Source organism: Cervus elaphus, chromosome 26 (genome assembly GCF_910594005.1).
Source record: "Cervus elaphus chromosome 26, mCerEla1.1, whole genome shotgun sequence".
Lineage (NCBI taxonomy): Eukaryota > Metazoa > Chordata > Mammalia > Artiodactyla > Cervidae > Cervus > Cervus elaphus.
Genome location: NC_057840.1, coordinates 21,149,954 through 21,168,946, shown reverse-complemented (window position 1 = coordinate 21,168,946; position 18,993 = coordinate 21,149,954). Strand labels below are relative to the sequence as shown.

The following is an 18,993-nucleotide window of genomic DNA, read 5'->3' as shown; positions in this document are numbered from 1 at the left end:
CCTTCTTCGACATGTTGTTAGGAAACGCCTCTGTTTTCTGGCCTGCTCTAGGACAGACAATAAGCTTTAGCTGAGAACACGTTTGGAGGTGTGTGAGTGAGTGAATCAAGTGTGCCTGGAGGCACCAGTCCATGCCTGTTCCTACAAAGCCCATGAAAGCCCAGCAAACTTTTGGGGACTGACGCCAAGGACCAGAGCCCTCACTAGCTGGATGTGGGACTTCAGTGGCATAGATGCAATGTATATAAATGACTCTCATTTTTGTTCTTTGGAGCTGTTTCCTTTACAGAAATTTCTGACAAAACTGCTAACAACAGATACATTAACTTCTATTCTAGAAAACAGAGGGCTAAACAGAAAAGTAGGCTGTAGCTAAGGCAAGAGGCTTCATCACATAGTCTTTTTCTGTTTGTTCGTTTAACAATTTTGCCAATAAAGAGGTAATAAAACACAGGAGTGAGTCTAACTTCCCAGTGTAAGATCACTAGCATTCTTTACTACATTATTCCCCATATGTTATCCACATTCTTACCCATGTGTGAATGGCTATTTGTGAAGTGTCTGATAATTGAAGAGGAGAGAACTTGCATCTATTAAAAGCCTACCACGTACCAGACAGAGTGCTGGGTGCTTTTTGCATGCAATCTCTTTTGTTTTTTTTAAAGGCTTTATTAAAAATTGATTTGTTTATTTTTGGCTGCACAGAGTCTCCGCTGCTGTGCATGAGCTTCCCCCAGCTGAGGTAAGCGGGTGCTTCTCCTTGTTGCCGTGCACAGGCTTCTCTTTCTGTGGAGCACGGGCTTTAGGCGTGTGGGCCTCAGTAGTCGTGATGCATGGGCTTAGCTGCGCTGCCGCATGTGGAATCTTCCTGGACCATAACAAAACCATTATTTTCTGGAAATAATTTTGGAGAGCGTAACTTGCCTGAAGTCACAGAATAGGTTAGTGACAGAATCAAGATTGGGACCACTTTTGCCTTCCAAGCTCATCTGCATGATCTTATGTTATTCTCCATCTCTCATGGATGTTCGTACAGAATCTCAGAAAGTTCACTGGTAATGCAAATCTTTGACACAAGTCTGAATGCTCCTGAAAGGGTTGGGTCTTTTCTTTTTTTTTCTTTCTATTTTTTGCCTGCACTGCATGGCATGTGGGATCTTAGTTCCCCGACCAGGAATCGAACCCATGCCCCCTGCAGTGGAAGCCTGGTGTCTTAACGACTGGACCACCAGGGAAGTCAGACTGGGTCTTTTTATATCCCAAGTGTCTAGCCCAACTTCTGGCACATAGTAGATCTCAATCAATATTTGTTGAATTAAATTCAGTTGCTCATATAGGCTTGGTCTATTTGACGATGTTTCTGCTAGGTTCCTGGGTACATTTGAAAGTTATGTCTGACTTTTACTTGGAAAACCACTGCGGTCTCACTTTTGATTTTGATTGGATGACTCTGAGTGTTGACAAATGAAAAAAGTGACTACATTCAGACATGGGGAAGCATTACAGAATCAGTGAGATTCTGAATATAAATCTTAACAAAATAGATATGAGAGGAATAAATAAAGATACAACACTGTTTCTTGGAAACATGGGTAGTTTTTGTGTTTTTTTTTTTCATTCCTCCTCTATTTCCAGATAGATTTAGACACTCAGTTGTCCTGCCTGAACTTTTCTGTTGTTCTTGGCGGTTTCCAATCCTGAAATACAAGACTATATTTTTCACAAGTAAGTCTGCTATGGTTCCACAACCTAAAGCGTTGTACATTATTCTCATTCATATATGAGTTTGACAAATGTGGATCAGAAAACTATCAGGACTCAGGGGAAAGGCAGAATCGAATGATGGCCCTTTCCCCCTAATTGGCAAGTGATAGCGTTATGGACATGGCTGTTTCTGTAGCATCCAGTGGAATGGATCACACTAATCATGGCTGCAGCAGTGTTCTTGACCTTGACCTTGAATCTGACTGGTTGGCTGATAACATGCTACCTGGTGGAAATCAGAGTATTTTTCATATTGTGATATTTTAAAGAAATTATCTTTATTTTTAATTGTTTATCTAGACATGCCAATGAATATTTATGCCACATTTTGAGCAAAAACTCACAAGGTGTTCGTTTGTTTTTTTTCCAAACTTCACGTGTGTACACAAAACAACACAATTTTAAGGGTTTGCGTAAAAGAACAAAGCATAAGAAATATAGTGAGATACAAGCTCATAACCAATGTTCAAATCAGTGAGCAGATCTGATTCAACATGAGAAAAGTTTACAAAACAAGTCTGTGGTTTGTAGGAAGCACTATCTGGTGATGGTGTTGCAGGACACGATCCCCGTCCCATTGCGGGAAGCCGTAGGCAGGTAGAAAGACAGCAGGATGTTCACTCGGCCTATCAGGGAGTGATGGGGAGGCCAGTGTTTCAGGAAAAACGTTCTGACTGTTTGTGGGTGCTGTCAAGAGGAAAAGCAGACTTTGTCCATCAGGCCTGGCAGTGATATCTATTCTCTCTTTTGATTTTAACTTTACCTGAACCCTTTGATTCCTTTCTTCTCAAGCACTGAAGGAATTAAACTTGGAAAGTCAGCAAGTGACGATCCAGAGTCTAAGGGAAAAAAAAAAGTGAAAATAAAGTCCCCGGATGATCCAACAGCTGTGTCTTAATTAGTAACCAGACTCCTTCTATTGATATATTGCAAGACAGCCACCAGTAGGCAGGAAAAAAGAAAACAAATGTTTTCACATTCTTTGTGTTTTTTTTTTTTTTTTTACAAAAAAATGGATCTAGGAACTCATATGGTTGAAGGAAGGAGACAAATGTAACTAGTTTATGCATCACATCTCATTCTGCTTCAGATTTTTATTGTACTAGTAGCTGCTTCATAGGCTTAATAGTTAGATATTTGGTAGTTTTCTCTGTGAGTTCTTCTTTAAGACCTAAAATACTTGTGTCCTATAAATTTGGAACTACGAAAAATGCCTCCAGTCTTATTTATTTAAATTATGATATAAATATTGTTTAAACAAGGTTTCCTAAACTCAAAGGAGAGGCTCCATTAGCTAAAACGTGTCTTCTTCCTTATCTTTCCTGTATCTTCCTCAGTAATTGCTTTCTTTGATTTGATCTCATGAAAATTAGAAATAGACTACTCAAAAGTTCTCTGCATCACCAAACCAAAATAAGTGAGTTTGGAAGCAGAAATACATTCAATGTGTTCTCTTTTGAGGACTCACCAAGCTAAGAGCTTCAGAGTATTAAAGCCATAAAGAATCATGTCAGTTCATAGTTATTATAAGAAAAAAAAAAGCCCCCAAAACAAACCCAAAGTTTGTTAAGTTTTCACAACTCCCCTTCTTACCCATATCAATAATTTCAACTTATTATCCACCCATTTCATGAGGTTTTCACACTTGCTTTAGTACCTTCTGACCATCTCTCCTACTTTAATGAAACTACAACCAACTTTCCAATTCACCCTAAACCTTAACTCTGCAAGCCTCGGTCTTTCTGCAGGAACTTAATACAATCCAGTCAAGTTTCTCACATTTCATTTGTATGTTAGGAGGAAAAAAAAAAAGAGTTGAACTTAGGAAATGAGAGTTAGCTGAGGTTCTATCAGCTTGTGAAACAGCTTGATAGTAGCAGAAACAATCATATTATCATTCTCCCCATTACCACACTGTTGAAGATAAAAAGAAATGGGGCATTGCCAATTTTCATCTAACATTAGTTGTGCTGGAACTTCTAAAGAAAAGGTTCAATGTGCCGAGTTTAGTTGACTAGAGAAGAATGCTGTAACAAACTGACTTTCCAGCCAAGTGTCTGCAGAAAAAATGGCAACAAAATTCCAAAGTGACTCTGCTAGCTAGAGCCATAATTAACCACAGTAACCTGCTAGGAAGGTAAACTCTACCAGACAACAGAAATATTTTCTTTCCTTAAATGATGTTAATGTCTGCTAAACAGTTGGGTAGTTCATATGAAATGAAAGAAAAAGAAAAGTCCAGTTACTATTAACACCAAAGAAATTCACGCCAACCATAAACCAAAGGTGCTTTGGTACTATAGCCAGAACAGATGATGGTGTTAGAGGGGAGCAGGGAAGTCCCTGATGGTTAGCTGACAGGGTTATGGAAGGTTGGTGAGACCTGCTCTGTGTCCTGTGAGGCTGACACACCACCATGTCCATGACAGGAGTCGTAGAAACACAAGCTAATCAGCTGGCTTGTTAAAACAGAGTGCAACATCGCTGTATTGAAAGTGACTTCAGGCTTGTTGAGTCTTGTTCATCTGAGGAAACCATGCTTGCTGCCATAGATTAGACACTATGGTCTCAAGCGGAATGCGTGTGAAGTTTCCAAAATATTTCCTCAAAGACTTGATTCAGTTTTGGTTTGTGACCTTAGCTGGCAAGCATCAAGGTGGACATGGGCAGGCAGTTCAGAAGGACATCTGTGAGGACTGAAGTTGGGCAGCTTTCAGAAGATGAAAAGATGTTTAAAGTTAAGGCCTTTATCTGCAAACAATAGTATATTAATAAACTCTATACCATATTTACAAATGCATTCTCTTGTATTAAAACTAACAGTATTCTGTTCACAGTGCCATTGTTTATACAGGTAGCAATCCCATAATACTCATGTATTTTGGCGTGGGAATCAGTAGCGCTTGATATTTACAGAAGATGTACAGGTGTGAAAATAACATGTCACTGAATCTGAGTTACTGATAAAAGACAGATTGACTAATGGTGCAAAGGAATGACTGTACAGCACCTTCCCCTCGCATCGGATAGGACACGTGGTTTCTTAAATTGAGAAGATGCCAAATCTCTGACCCAAAGTGGCATGGAGTCCGTAACAAAACAATGAACCCCCTGTTCACGTTTGGGTACGTTGAATAATCTTTGTCCAGAGTTTTAGATCCATTGTCTAGTGCACAAAATAGAAAAGTTAAAAAGATTTATTATTATTTTATAATAATAATTATTATTAAAATAGAAGGTACTTTCTCTCACGCTCTCTCTCGCCAGCGCTCTTGCACTTAAGACCAATGTCCTTGGAGTTCCAAATATGCTGGTGTTTTTGTCATGCAGCTCAGCAGTCCGATGGCCAAGGCTAAAATGCTCTGGACTCAGGAAGCGCCGCCCGTCACAGTGTGACCCAGGGCCCCAGGGGCCACGGCAAGAGCACCTCTTTCTTACTCCCTAGTCGTCTCCTCCAGGGCCAAGCCGGTCCCTGGAATCGGCTCCCTCATCGTGGAATGGAGTTGCTCATTTCGGCAGCTGATGCTGAGGTGACGGATGGCTTCTGTACACTCGGGAAAAGGAGGGAGGCAGGTGAGTGGGAGGAGGGTGGACTCCGAGGAGCTCCTGGGTGATGTCCAGAGAGGGGCCGGGTTGATCAGCAAGAGCCCCCAGAGCATCCGCCCTCCCAGAGGCCTCTGCGCGAGGAGGCTGTCAATCAGTGTGCGGAGCAGGGCGCCGGCCCCGGGCACTAGGGGGCGTCGCCTTCGGCCACAGTCTGCTCCTCGGCCTCGGTCCCTGGGCCTTTGTGGTCCGGGCTGCCATCGCCACTGCTTCTGTGCTGTTTGGGCAACAGGCTCTTCCACTGGGCTTTGTTGTGCGCGAGATGGCTTAGCATGCTCTCAGACAGGGCGCTGTGTCCCGTGAAGCGGGCCCATTCCCGGAAGAGGGGCTCCACGATGTAGGTCATGAAACCTGAAACAGGCAAGGCCAACGTCATCACCAGCAGGGCAGTAGGACCACTTCTTCCCTCACACACACGATTGGGCCCATGATGCACTCGGCCCCAGGGGTATGGAGGCCTCCAAGATGTGGTCCCTGCCCTCAGCCTAGGAGCATGAGGTAAGTCACCTTAGGCTTGGCATTTAACCTCTCTATGCCTCCGTTTTTGCATTTGTAAAGAGGAGTGAAGAAGGGTACCAAACCCGTAGAGTTGTTAGGACAATGAAATAACACATGTGAAATGCTTAGAAAGTTCCTGGCATATAGCAAACACTCAGCAAATATTGGCTATTACTATGTGAAGAAGGTTCACTGGAGAAGGGATAGGCTACCCACTCCAGTATTCTTGGGCTTCCCTTATGGCTCAGCTGGTAAAGAATCTGCCTTTAATGTGGGAGACCTGGGTTCAATCCTTGGGTTGGGAAGATCCCCTGGGGAAGGGAAAGGCTACCCACTCCAGTATTCTGGCCTAGAGAACTCCATGGACTATCGCAAAGAGTCCACATGACTGACCACTTTCACTTTCATTTGAAGAAGGATCGTGTAGGACTCTGCAACCCCATGGACTGTAGCCTACCAGGATCCTCAGTCCATGGGATTTTCCAGGCAAGAATACTGGAATGGGTTGCCATTTCCTTCTCCAGGGGATCTTCCCGACCCAGGGATCGAACCCGCGTCTCCCGCATTGTAGGCAGAAGCTTTACTGTCTGAGCTACCAGGGAAGCCCTGAAGAAGGATAAAGACATATAAAGAAAAAAGTTAAAAAAAAAATGAGCTAGAACTAAGGAAAGTGGCTGAGGGAGGGGAGGAAAGGGAAAGTGACACCAGGAAGCCACACATTGTTGATTTAGACCATCTGAAGAGTTCATTCATACATTTACCCTGAAGATATTTCTTCAGGATTATCATTTCACATTTTTGTCTTACTTTCTATTATGTTAAGCAACCAGGTGTAGATAATAAAAGTTCTTTGTCTTCAAAACAGATTTTTACCTGCATAAAAGTTCTGCTTGAATGATGAGATAAGATGGGTTGATATGAGACTTCTTTGTTAGCATGTCTGTTCTCTTAATTATTTTAGTCTTGTTGAACTTTCTAATCACGTCTCACTGTTAATGTGCTTTCCATATAAAGCATGATTTATTAAAGCAAAGATAATTTCCAGTCTAGGTTGGAATTATTGGATTCATCACAAATTTGGACATATTTAGGTTTTATTGTATTTCCCTTGAAATGGTATTGGGAGAAGGGGACTTCTGTGGTATGGGGAGAGGCAAGTTTTTTCAGCATAATGAAATCTTCTGACAACTCTCCCTGTGTGTTTATAGTCATGCGAATTATAAGGCTTGACTGGATTACTTTTTATTGGACAAACAGCCAATACTTAGCCTTTGAGGATGCTCTGGAGATGAGAAAAGGATGCATTGATTCTAAATGTTAGTATATGTGTCTGCATTTTCTCATTAGATGTGAAATATGATTTAAATATTATAAGATGATGTTAGATAACCTGACTCTAAGGAGCAAAAAGTTAAGCCAGCGACTTACTGTGTACATTTTGATAAGGTTATGTGGGGAGACAGACAATTAAGATTTCATTCTGGAATGTTCTTGCTTGCTATTCTAGACTACCTCCACATCTAATTTTGAATATCTTCCATCTTAAGAGATATTAGATATTATATATCTAAAAAGATAGTCTGCAATATTGTCATACTATTCTGAAGTTTAAGGTGTGAATATTTACCAGGTTTACCCTGAGTATTAAAAAGTTACAAATCCCATACTTAAAAATCCAGTACTTAAAAAAAAGTCAGCTTATTTTTTTCCTGAAATTACTCTGGAGTTGCATCTCTATATTTCTACTCATTAGATATAAAGACCTCTAATAGGAGATAGGAGAGTGATTTTGAAGTCTGAATAGACACCATGAGGCAGTTTTTCTCATGAAGCAAAGCTTCTGCATGATTAGATTCGAGGCTGTCCCACAGGTTCCCACTGTATTTGTGCAAACTGACTCAGATGGTAAAGAATCTGCCTGCAATGCAGGAAACCCAGGTTTGATCCCAGGGTTGGGAAGAGCCCCTGGAGAAGGAAATGGCAACCCACTCCAGTATTCTTGCCTGGAGAATCCCATGGACAGCGGAGTTTGGTGGGCTGCAGTCCATGGGATTGCAAAGAGTTGGACATGACTGAGTGACTAACACATTCACATTCACGCTCTTCTACTAAGTGATGCAGAGCCTGACTTTGTGGGGACATTGCTCTCCTGAAAGGTTACAGGTGGGGGAGGGGAGAAATGATGGCCTCAGAGTTAACAAGGATTGAAGAAAGCCTCTTTTTCTTCATCTTTCTAGCTTTTTTTTTTTTTTTAATGGCTTGCAAGATCTTAATTCCCCAACCAGGGATCGAACCTGGGCCCCAGGCAGTGAGACTGCTGAGTTCTAACCACTTGACTGCCAGGGAATTCCTAATTCCTTATCTTTCTATGAAAGTGAAAGTGTTAGTCACTCAGTCAGGTCTGACTCTTTGTGACCCCATGGACTACAGCCCTCCAGGCATCTCTGTCCATGGGATTTCTGAGGCAAGAATACTGGAGTGGGCTGCCATTTCCTTCTCCAGGGAATCTTTTTGACCCAGGGATTGACCCAGGCCTCCCTCATTGCAGGCAGATTCTTTACACTCGGAAACACCAGGGAAGCCCATCTTTCTATAGGTTTCACCAATTGGAGATTCATTTGATTGAGCACCTACTTTTTGAAAGGTAGAGTTTGATGGGAGTGGGGAGGAAGGTGGGTGAGGGGTGGATAGAAAATCCTTTTTTCACTTGGGTAAATATGAATTACTTAAAAAGAGAATCAGATCGAAGCCTGAGACGGTACTCAGGAAATCCTCATTGTGGATTGGGAAAGGAAAAAGAGAGGACATTTTCAGTCCCAAGGGAATCAGGACAGAGGAACTACCTGCATTATTCATACCCACTGGAAAAATATTTGTTTGGGAGGCTGGAGCCCACAGCCTCCATTAGACTATGTTTATCTATCTGGGTTTTTCCAGTTTAGCCTGATATGTCCCTGCATACCACACCTCCAAGCCTTGAACCTGCAGAGCTGGGAGATGTGGAATGGAGACAGAAAGATTTATCTGCTGAGGGTTATTTTATAATCACTTTTTCTCCTTATTACTGGTGTGCTGGTGTAGCATCCATGGGATTTTCCTAGGCACTCAATCCTCATCCCATTTTAAAAACAGGTATCTATGGTAACCACATTTTCCTGAGCTGAAAATCAGGACATATGATCTGACAAAATAAGTGTGTTCTCATGACAACAAGAGAATAGAATCTCCAAAATCAAGTCTGTCTTGCAAATCCAGGTTGTGTGCTTAACAACGTAAGTGCTTTTCTCTGGGGACTGAAAATGTCTTTAACAGGTGCCTGGCAAATTCCTTTCTAACCAGAGTTTAACAAACTGGGCTCTGGGATTAGGATTTGGGTCAGGGTCTATTTCCTTTGAATCGCATCTGCAAAATTTCCAATCAGATACAGCATTGGATCCAAGGAGGCTGAGGTTGCATTTCCATTAATACTGCTGCCCTTCGCCCTCCCCAGCAATTCTGTAGCTTTCTCTGCTCTGGATTCTTCCTGGGTTCTGCTTTTTATAACAACACCCCTCTCCCTTTTTCAGGTGAAGGAATCAGTTTAATTGTAAACAAAACATAATGATATTAACGGCAATTGAGAAAAAAATTATCAATAATTTCAGTGTTCCCATGTATCTATTTTAATATTTGCACATTCCCTTCAGATTTTTAAAAACTAGATTAATTTTATTCCTATTTCCTTAGGTTGACTTTGCGACTCTTTTGTGAGGCTATGGATTCAATTTGACCCTCAGTAATTGGAAGCATATCATTCTAACTGCCTGGTTTTCTCAATTTTCAATTGATCTTTTTGGGTGCCCCGTGCCCTCCCAATCTCCAGGCATTGAGCCTTGAGCCTTGCAAAAGTTTGCTGCACTGTGACTGCCTTAAGTTGTTTTAAGGCAGTTCTGTCTGAACTGTGTTAAGGCAGTTCAGAAAAACTTAAACTGGTACATGTCAGGACCATAGTTTATAAGTAAAAGAGTTCAAGTTCTGAGTTTGGTTTTAACTGGAGGAAACTGCAAGGAAAAGAAAGACTTGCTTTAAATGTAGATGGAATTGATAGAGTGTTTAAAGAAGTGAAAGAAACGAATAGTTATTTTAAAGGAATTAGAGTTACTGTTTAACACTTATTGAAATTGACAATTGAGAGTGTGGCCCTAAAAGAACAAGACTGAAAATACATTTTGAAGTGAAGAAGCATGGGACCCCATGTCACGTGTTTATGGGCCTGAGTCTGGGGACCCAGCCTTTGAAATTATGCATTGAGGATGAAGGGTAGTGACCGAAATGGAAGGATCCGAAACTACAGATTTTCCACGTTTCAAGTCCTAAAGAGAGAGTGAGCTAATCTGACCTCCAGCACCCAATAATTGATTCTTGTTACTTTCCTTCATTTGGTTTTGATTCAATTCTAAACAACAAAGTTAATACAAGTTGTTTATTAAGGGTCTATAACAAAGACTTTACTGTATTTTTCATCTCAATTGATAATTATTTAGTAGATAGGTCATGACTAGAGTGTTTATTTGGATTCAGTTATTCAAAGGGGCATTAATTAGTTCGGATCTTTCAAAAGCTGTGTGTAGGTCTTCTTTGTGACTCTTGGCCGAGGTGCCAAAATTATTCATTTAAAATTACAGTTGAGTTCAACTCACCAATTTGTATACTAGGGATTGAATCTTTCTGTTGATTGCAAAGAGGACTGATTTCCAGTTCAAATTTCTGTTCAAGATCACCTAAGAAAGAAGAAGAAACACATTGGTATTGTAGAACTTGAAATTTTTAATGGTCTAGTTGGAAGGAGTTACCTGGGAATTACCGTTTCTTGCCTTGTTGCTAGGAATGCTCTAGCAATGACTGACTCTGCCCTGCTCTGGTAATTTCTGTGAAAATTTAAAATGTCAGCATATCAATGATCATTTACAATAGGCTCGTTGTTAATAGGTATGCTCTGGGATTAGAATAAACTTTTGAACAAAACTTTATATGAACAGGAAAATGAATGGCCAATTTCCTAATACTGAGATGGAAGTTCTGGTTTGAAGTTACAGATTAAGAAAACAGGTTTTATGTTTTTCCCTCCTTTCACTCTGCCTGACCCTCATCTGGTTTCACCTGAACAACCAGGAATAATAAGTAGGCAGAAAACAAGGAAGAGGAACTATAAATAGGAAGATCTCATATGAGAGTATCTCTAGAGCTACAAAATTAATCAAAATAAGGGTCTGATTCTTTCAATCTTACTCCTTAGAATTTTACTCAGTATAACTAAAAATTAAATAAAGTATAAAGGTCAGGATGATCTTTTTTTTAAAAAAAACTTTATATTTTTTACTGGGATATAGCCGATTAGCAATGTTGTGATAGTTTCAGATGAACAGTGAAGGGGCTCAGTCAGACATATACAAGTAAGGATGATCTTTCTTTATAATGCCTCTGTCAGCTAGAAGACCAAAGGAGAAATACATCATGCAAAGCTTTATCAAAATACTTTATTGATTCTTCCTGAAGGTGAAAAATTGTGGGTAATTTTCTCATTGGGAAAAACAATCTAGTTAATCAGTAGAGAAGCTGGTTCTCAGAACCACTCACTGAATTCACAGCTGTGAATGCACTCCTCTAAACTAGAGGAGAAAAACACACATATTTATACCATGTTTGCTGTGTGTCAGGCACAGTTCTAAGCACTTTACCTATTTAATTAATTTAATCCTCATAACAAGCTCAGTATAGCCCCCATTTTATAAGATATGGAAACTGAGATGAAGCCTAGAGAAGTTTGTTGACTTAAGTCCTTCTGGCAATGAGGAGGGGAGCCCAAATTCTAATGCTGGAAGTCTGGCTTCAGAAGGTCTGCACTTAACCACGGAGCTACGATCTTTTGAGATGCCACATTTCTGTCATTTTCTCTAAGACTGTAGCCATGGCTCCCTTGGTCTCTAGGGCCATGGTGATTCTCAAAACCGATGTGAGGAAATCACTTTGGCTTAACCTGAGGGGTTTAGGGAAGCCAGGTGACAACGGCCTTGAGAGGACAGGTATGACACCATTTAATATCAAAATGAATTCTCCTCAAGTTGATTTCACTCCTTACCTCCTTAGCTCTGTTAATAGGGATTTTTCAGTCAAGCATGACACTTGGAGGGAAGTTTCTCTTCCTTCTACCCTCTGTATTGAGGCAGCAAATCTCATTTATTTCTCTGTTGAAATGTCTCTTTTCCCTGGTTTCACTCTAGTCTGTCTTCTTTCTTTTTTCAAATTGAAGAATAGTTGATTTACAATATTAAATTAGTTATAGGTGTACAACATAGTGATTCAGTAATTTTATAGATTATATCCCATTTAAAGTTATTATAAAATATTGGCGATTTCCTATGTTGTACATTACATCATTGTATCTTATTTACTTTATACTTAGTAGTTTTAACCTCTTAATCCCCTACTGCTGTCTTGCCCCTTCCTCTTCCCTCTCCCAGCTGGATAGCCTCTAGTTCTCTATATCTGTGAATCTGTTTCTGTTTTTTTTTTATATTCATTCATTTGTTTTATTTTTTATATTTTATATGTAAGTGAAAGCATACAGTATTTATCTCTCCCTGTTTGCTTATTTCACTAAGCATGGCACCGTCCAGGTTTATCCATGTTTTCACAAATGCAAAAATTTTATTCTTTTTTATGACTGAGTGGTATTCCACTGTGGACTTCCCTGGTGGTTCAGAGGTAAAAATCTGCCTGCCAAGGCAGGAGATGTGGGTTTGATCCCTGGGTCAGGAAGATCCTCTGGAGAAGGAAGTGGCAACCCACTCCAGTATTCTTGCCTGGGAAATTCCTGGCAGGCTACAGTCCACTGTGTTGCAAAGAGTCAGACATGACTTAGGGACTAAACAACAACAATAACTAAAGTATTCCATTATATATATATATATATATATATATATATATATACACACACACACATACATATATATATGGGCTTCCCTGGTAGCTCAGTGGTAAAGAATCTGCCTGCAATGCAGGAGACTCGGGCTTGGTCCCTGGGTCAGGAAGATCCCCTGGAGGAGGGCATATCAACCCACTCTAGTATTCTTGCCTGGAGAATCCCATGGACAGAGGAGCCTGGTGGGCTACAGTCCATGGGGTCGCAAAGAGTCGGACAGGACTGAAGCAACTGAACTCGCAGACACATGTACATATGCATATCTCACATCTTCATCTGGTTTCTTGAAAACTCATTCTTATTTTCTGTTTCTTAGCTAGTTTCTTTAGTATTTCTTCTGCTTCAACTGCATATGTTGCCCTAATTGCACTTTCTAAGACAACTCCCATTGTCATAGTCTCTACTTCAGCCTGGTATACAGGGGCCTCAACAGATCCTCTTATTCTTACCTTCTCTGGAACCAAACTGGTCTATGAGGCACGGGGATGGTCCCTTCCCCATGCCTCGTCCCATTTCCACTGCTCTCTATCCAGATCAGTGGGACTTCCTGCAATGATGCTTATATTCTCTCCGCTGCCCACTATAGTAGTCCCTTGAAATAAGACTAATAAAACTGAGGAACTAAATTTTACATTTAACCAGATTAATTTAAATTTAATGGCCACATGTGCCTTGTGTCTATCCTGTTGGACAGTGCGTTCACTACACATCCTTTAATACCCAGCTCAGATTCTACCATCCTTAGCACTAGATCTTCTCCTGTGACCTCCACCATGAGAGGATTTTCTTCCAGTTGGATCATTTATTCTTTCAACTATTTCAATGAATTTATAAAGCACTATATATTTCAGATACTTTGTTAATGTAGAAAATACAGTGAGGAAAATTGCAGTTTCTCTCCTCCAGGAACTTTACTAATTAGTATTCTGAGTTTGTGAGACATTAACTTTAATTCTTTGTCTCCTTCATGACACCTGCAATGGGGCTTTGCACATAGGAAAATCACAGTTTTGCTGAGGATTAGACAAGGCTGGAAGCATATGTTCAATGAAAACTTCTGGGAATCTTGGTTGACTGAGAAGATACCAATATGTTGTTACCATAGGACAGAAATTCTACTTTTTTTGAGTCATTGAGAGGAAGAGGATGAATGATGTTTGAGTTCTAATATCTGTCCTGAGGATCTAACACTGTCTTCCTAATTCATGGAATCTCATCTTTCTTTCTCTCTCTGTCCTCATCCTTGATTTTTGGGCTTTTCCTTTGATCAACATCACGAATCATCAAAGATACTTTGGCAGGAATTGTTAGCAGTCTGTGGAAGCCCAAATCCTAAATGGAAAGCTGGAAGAAGATGAATCAAAATGATACAAATAGTGCTTTATAGAATTTCTTAAAAAAATAATTCAGCATGGAGGACAAGCAGTTTGGATAACCAGAGAGTCTAGTCTTCTCTTAAATAAGCTGAACTTCTGCTAGAAGTTAATTAAAAAGGCTGTTAATTAAAAAGGACCTGACACCCTGTACTTTCCTTTCTCTGCCAGGAGACATGATATGGAGCAAAGTATATGAAAGCTCACCCTTAGTGATCAGCGTCACAAAGGTTCTAGGTGGTTCTGTCTTATAATGCTGCTTGTTGTTGTTTAGTTACTAAGTTGTGTCCAACTCTTGGCAACCCCATGGACTGTAGCCTGCCAGGCTCCTGTGTCCTTGGAATTTTCCAGGCAAGAATACTGGAGTGGGTTGCCATTTCCTTCTCCAGGGAATCTTCCTGACCCAGGGTTGGAACCTACGTCCCCTGCACTGGTAGGCTGGTTCTTTACTACTGAGCCACCAGGGAACCGCTATAATGCTGCACATGTGTATTATTATGAGGCCACATTTTTGCAAAGGCATCTTACAGATTACCTTTATTGGTTGATCCCATTTACTCCACTTAGCTAACAACTTCTGTATGCCTTGCCTTCTGCCCAAGAGACATGATCCCTGCCCCAAGCAGCTCATAATCCGCAGAGTGTAAGATAAGTAAATGAAAGGGTTAAACTCCGATCAGTGTCAACAAGAACACATGGTCGAGTCAAAACCCAGACGGACAGGGTGGCATCTTTTCTCTGTCCCATTGTTTGATTTCCAAGGATGACGATCCTAGCCCTTCTCTCACTGGGCTGTTTCAACATTTTCTATATTTTACAGTAAAGTACTTATCTTATCTAACCTAACCTCCCTTCTCTAAGTTCATCATGTTTCCTTTTGTTTTTCCGTCCGTGGTGATCTTGTAACATGGGCAACTAGAAGTAACCTTTTGATTACTAACCACTCACACTCACTTGAAGTGAAATTGTACAGAATGGACGCTACATGGGTGCTTTTACCCAAGGGAAAGAGATGGGGAGCAGAGCCTTCCGGCCCCATGTGAACCCACTCTGCTCTGTTTTGTCTTCTGTCTTTGGGACCATCTCAATGTCATTGACTCATCTTTCTACGGAGGCGTCTCCAAAAGGCTCACTGTTGCTACTTGACCTCCTCACAGAGCTGGTATGTGGGACACTTCAGGCTTTATTTGTTCTCAGACCCGAGCCTGTCACTAACATCAGGGCACTGTTGTGCCTGAAAAAACATCCTGAGCACTGAAACCAGGCCTGAAGAAACAAGCTGTATTTAAAGGCCAAGAACCCACCCAATGTCCAGATTCTGCTGCTAATTCATTGCCTTACTTCTGAATGAGGTTAACCTCTTAAAAATTATACCCTAACTTGGGACCATTTGTCTTTTCACAATATATATATGAGAGGATGAACTCTGACTAAATATGCTGTATTTCTTTATTCACTTTCAGAAAGCAAGGGAAAGAAATACAAAAAAAGTCCAAGTCCTTCTGTCAGAGTGGAAAACATTGACCCCAAATGGCATTTAGCTTTTAAGCCATGCTCAGCTCATTAACATGAAGGTCAGAGTAAAAGTCAAACTGTCCTGCGCCTCTTATATCCACAGAGAAAAACCATGAAAATTATCTATATCCCTCTATTGCTCATGTTACTGTACCTCGTTACTACCTGTTTCCATAGAAAGTCAACTTATTTATTTTTAAATTATTTCCAAAAAAGGGCCAGATGGTATGCAAAAGGTTTAAAGAGAAAAGTGGGGTAATAAGAGTTGATGAAGTAACAGATGTCAGGATAGACGATCCATTTCCTGTTTTATTAGGATAAACGTCCAAAAGGAGAGGGGCTGATGAACACTCAGCAGTTGGACCCCTACTAACCTTGCCTGTAGAATTCTTCGCAGACCCTTTCACTCCATTGCTTGCTCATCTCCCAGATTCTACAAGGATTGCAAATGTCAGCACACTTCAAGGCAATCTGAGAAATGACAGGGCAGGGAGAGATGGTCAAAGGATGATCCTTGAGCAGCAAATGTACCCTTAGCCCAAGGGCGGTCAGACCTGCCCTTCGACCTCACGGTACCAAGCCCATCTTTACAGAGGCCTCCCTGACGTGCCTCTTCAGGAAACAGCACTTATTCACCACCGCACAAACCCTTCATTCAGAACTCCCACTTTATAGCAGCGGGAAGGAGAGAAGAGTCACCGTCCAAGGACATGGGGCTTCCTGGAGGAGACCTGGAGTGGACAGGCCAAGGAAAGCCGTGGCCTGGCTCCTTCTGTTGCTCCACCTCTTGTGGGCAGGGAGGCCACAGTGTCCCCAACCAGGCTCGGGTGAGATCACTGGGACCTCACCTCACAGTGACCACATTGGCCGACTCCATACATCACTTAAACTGTGTGTGTTTGCATTTACATGGCCGTATCTGTGTGTGTCAGCAAGCTCAGAGCTAAGGAGCTCCTTGCCAGCCAGGGAGCTAAGCTGTATCAAGCCCAGGAGTGTTTGCTTGGCAGAGATGAGTCTGGGCCTTCTTGGCTTGCCTCACATAGTTCTGCATCTGGGATGCCAGCTTTTGTCAGGGATGCTGACCCTAGGAGGGGTCCCTTGAATTTCCAAAGAAGCAGGTTCTCCCTCTTAACAAACAACTGCCGAGAAACCACCGCCTAGATGTGCCTCTGGTGGTGTGCCCTCCATCGGCAAGGTCTGCTGGTTTTGACCTAGTTCTTTGGGATCATAGAACTGCTAGCAGCGTTGGGGTCTGGGAGAGCCTGGGTCATATTAAGCTGCAAACTTGGTTGGCTCTTTATTTCAGGTGAATGGGGGCACCAGTACTTGTTAGAGGAGGTCAGTGGCAGAAACCCCCTCCAGTTTCTGCCCTTTAGGGATTAATGTGTGTTAGCAAGCTTTCCTTTTATTTATTTATTTTATTTTTATTTTTTAATTTTTTTTAGCAAGCTTTCCTTTTAGAATGCAAGTGTCCAGGCCAAATCTTTCAGCTACTCAAAGATTTGAGTCTCTAAAATCAGATGTCGGTGGTACCCAGGGGCTAGAAGTCTAATTTGGGAAGAAAGAAGGAGGGAGATTCAGTTTTACACCTGGGAGGAGGGCATTTCCTGCAAAGGATAGAGCAGTTGGATAACTTCAGAAGGCAGCCTGAAGGTATGGAAGGGAAAAGACTGTATAGTTTAGTCTCCCATGTGCTATTTCCCTGGTTTAACCATTTCCCTGGTTAAAGCTGGTCTATCTAGATGCATCCAGGATCCACTCAGTCAGTCTTCTGTGCCAAAAGGAAAGAAGGAAGATGAGAGAAAATGGAAGATCAAGCTAAAGGCTCTGGTTTGGATACCAGGTCAGACTTCTGCTTCCAAGATCCACTTCTTCCCTGCACTTCACAAATGGCTTCTTGCCACGGAAGGAAGCAGAAAGTGTTGCGCTTGATATGATTCAGTTCATTCAATTAAACAAAATCATTTATTTATTGGTACTTGATAATGGTAAGACTAGGTAAATATCTTTGAGCTTCAGATGAATATATGAGTTTAGGTTGTAAAAAGAAGTCAAGCAAGATTTAATTAAATAGGCTTGAGGTGAAGGAAAGATACTCATTTCTCAATTTTTGTTAGTACTATAGTTAACATAATACACTTTTGTACTAAAGGAATAGTTTTCGACATTGCAAAAGTATGATAGTGATCAACTTTACATCAAGCCACAAAATGTGGTAAATTTTTACTGCATGCAACTACCCAGGGGGGCTACTTTGTGGTGAAGCAGATACCAAACAAGGAAAAATGAGATATTATCAACTTACTGACTTGAAACCCAGATTTTACTTGCTTGGAAACCACTTAAAAATTTCATGTGTCTCAAGGTTTTTAGTAAACTAGGTCACTGCTCTAGCTTATACCATGGGGGATACTCCTTCTCAGATGTGCTAAAATGATTGATTGTATCCTTAGTGTTTTATAGCAAGGATAATGATGTCTTGTTGTTGTTGTTGTTTACCTGAAGCATAAAGTGCCTGTCGTGTACATCCTCCAGTCTTAGGTCTTTATTGTGGAGGTGAGCTTTCAATCTGGTCAAAAATTCATTCTGTCTGTTGATGTCTGTTGCCAAGATCAAGGAGCCCAGCTGCTGTTCAATATCCTGTCTGCATCCACAAGAATGAAAGAGAAAACACACACACAAAGCAAATCCCTTTGAGCAGAGTGATTGATTCTGTGATCATCAGGTGGCTTGTTTTCTTATTTCTGCCTCTGATACTGTTGATTCCAGAGTCCTGGTCCCCTGCAGCCCAAGTGTGATTCTCTCACCCACCATCACTCTGTCCTTGGATGGGAGGTATGCCAAGGACTGAACAGAGTGACTGAAACCTTGGGTGAACAAAGAAAGTTGTGGCAGTTTATACATTCCCACAGTTCCTATGAGTGGCAAGATCGGAAGCCAACAAGAAATGTATGCTTGAAGGAGGTCACAAAGACTCACAGAATCACAGGCATTTGGATTGTGCATTTTATAGGGCTCACACCAACTCAAACCTTAAGACTTGCATGGGGAGAGAAAGGGTATAATAATAGTAATGAAGCCAATAATAGTGACTGATTCTATGGAATGGAAAGATCCATCAAGGGAGCAAAATGGATAGGCTGGAAAGAGACACTGGAACCTACAAAAGAGTCACAGTAGATTAAGATACCATTAAAAAGCAGTGTTCAAGCAATATATTGGTCAACAAATGGTATACAGACAATGGAATGTTTTGGAAAAGTAAACCAAATTAGGGCT

At 41.2% G+C, this 18,993-nt stretch overlaps 1 protein-coding gene across 5 annotated transcripts in view; it reads right to left on the bottom strand.

Moving 5' to 3' along the window:
• Window positions 1–2,023: 2,023 nt before the first annotated feature.
• The window catches only part of PDE7B (phosphodiesterase 7B), a 344,516-nt gene continuing 327,546 nt past the window's right edge, over window positions 2,024–18,993 (bottom strand). For all 5 annotated transcript variants that reach the window (XM_043888459.1, XM_043888462.1, XM_043888461.1 and 2 more), the window contains 4 exons: window positions 18,214–18,358; window positions 16,089–16,185; window positions 10,545–10,625; window positions 2,024–5,718 (listed from right to left, as the gene is read on the bottom strand). In XM_043888459.1, coding sequence (XP_043744394.1) covers window positions 5,495–5,718; window positions 10,545–10,625; window positions 16,089–16,185; window positions 18,214–18,358 — 547 coding nt within the window. In that variant the 3' untranslated portion in view covers window positions 2,024–5,494. The remainder of the gene's footprint in view (window positions 5,719–10,544; window positions 10,626–16,088; window positions 16,186–18,213; window positions 18,359–18,993) is intronic.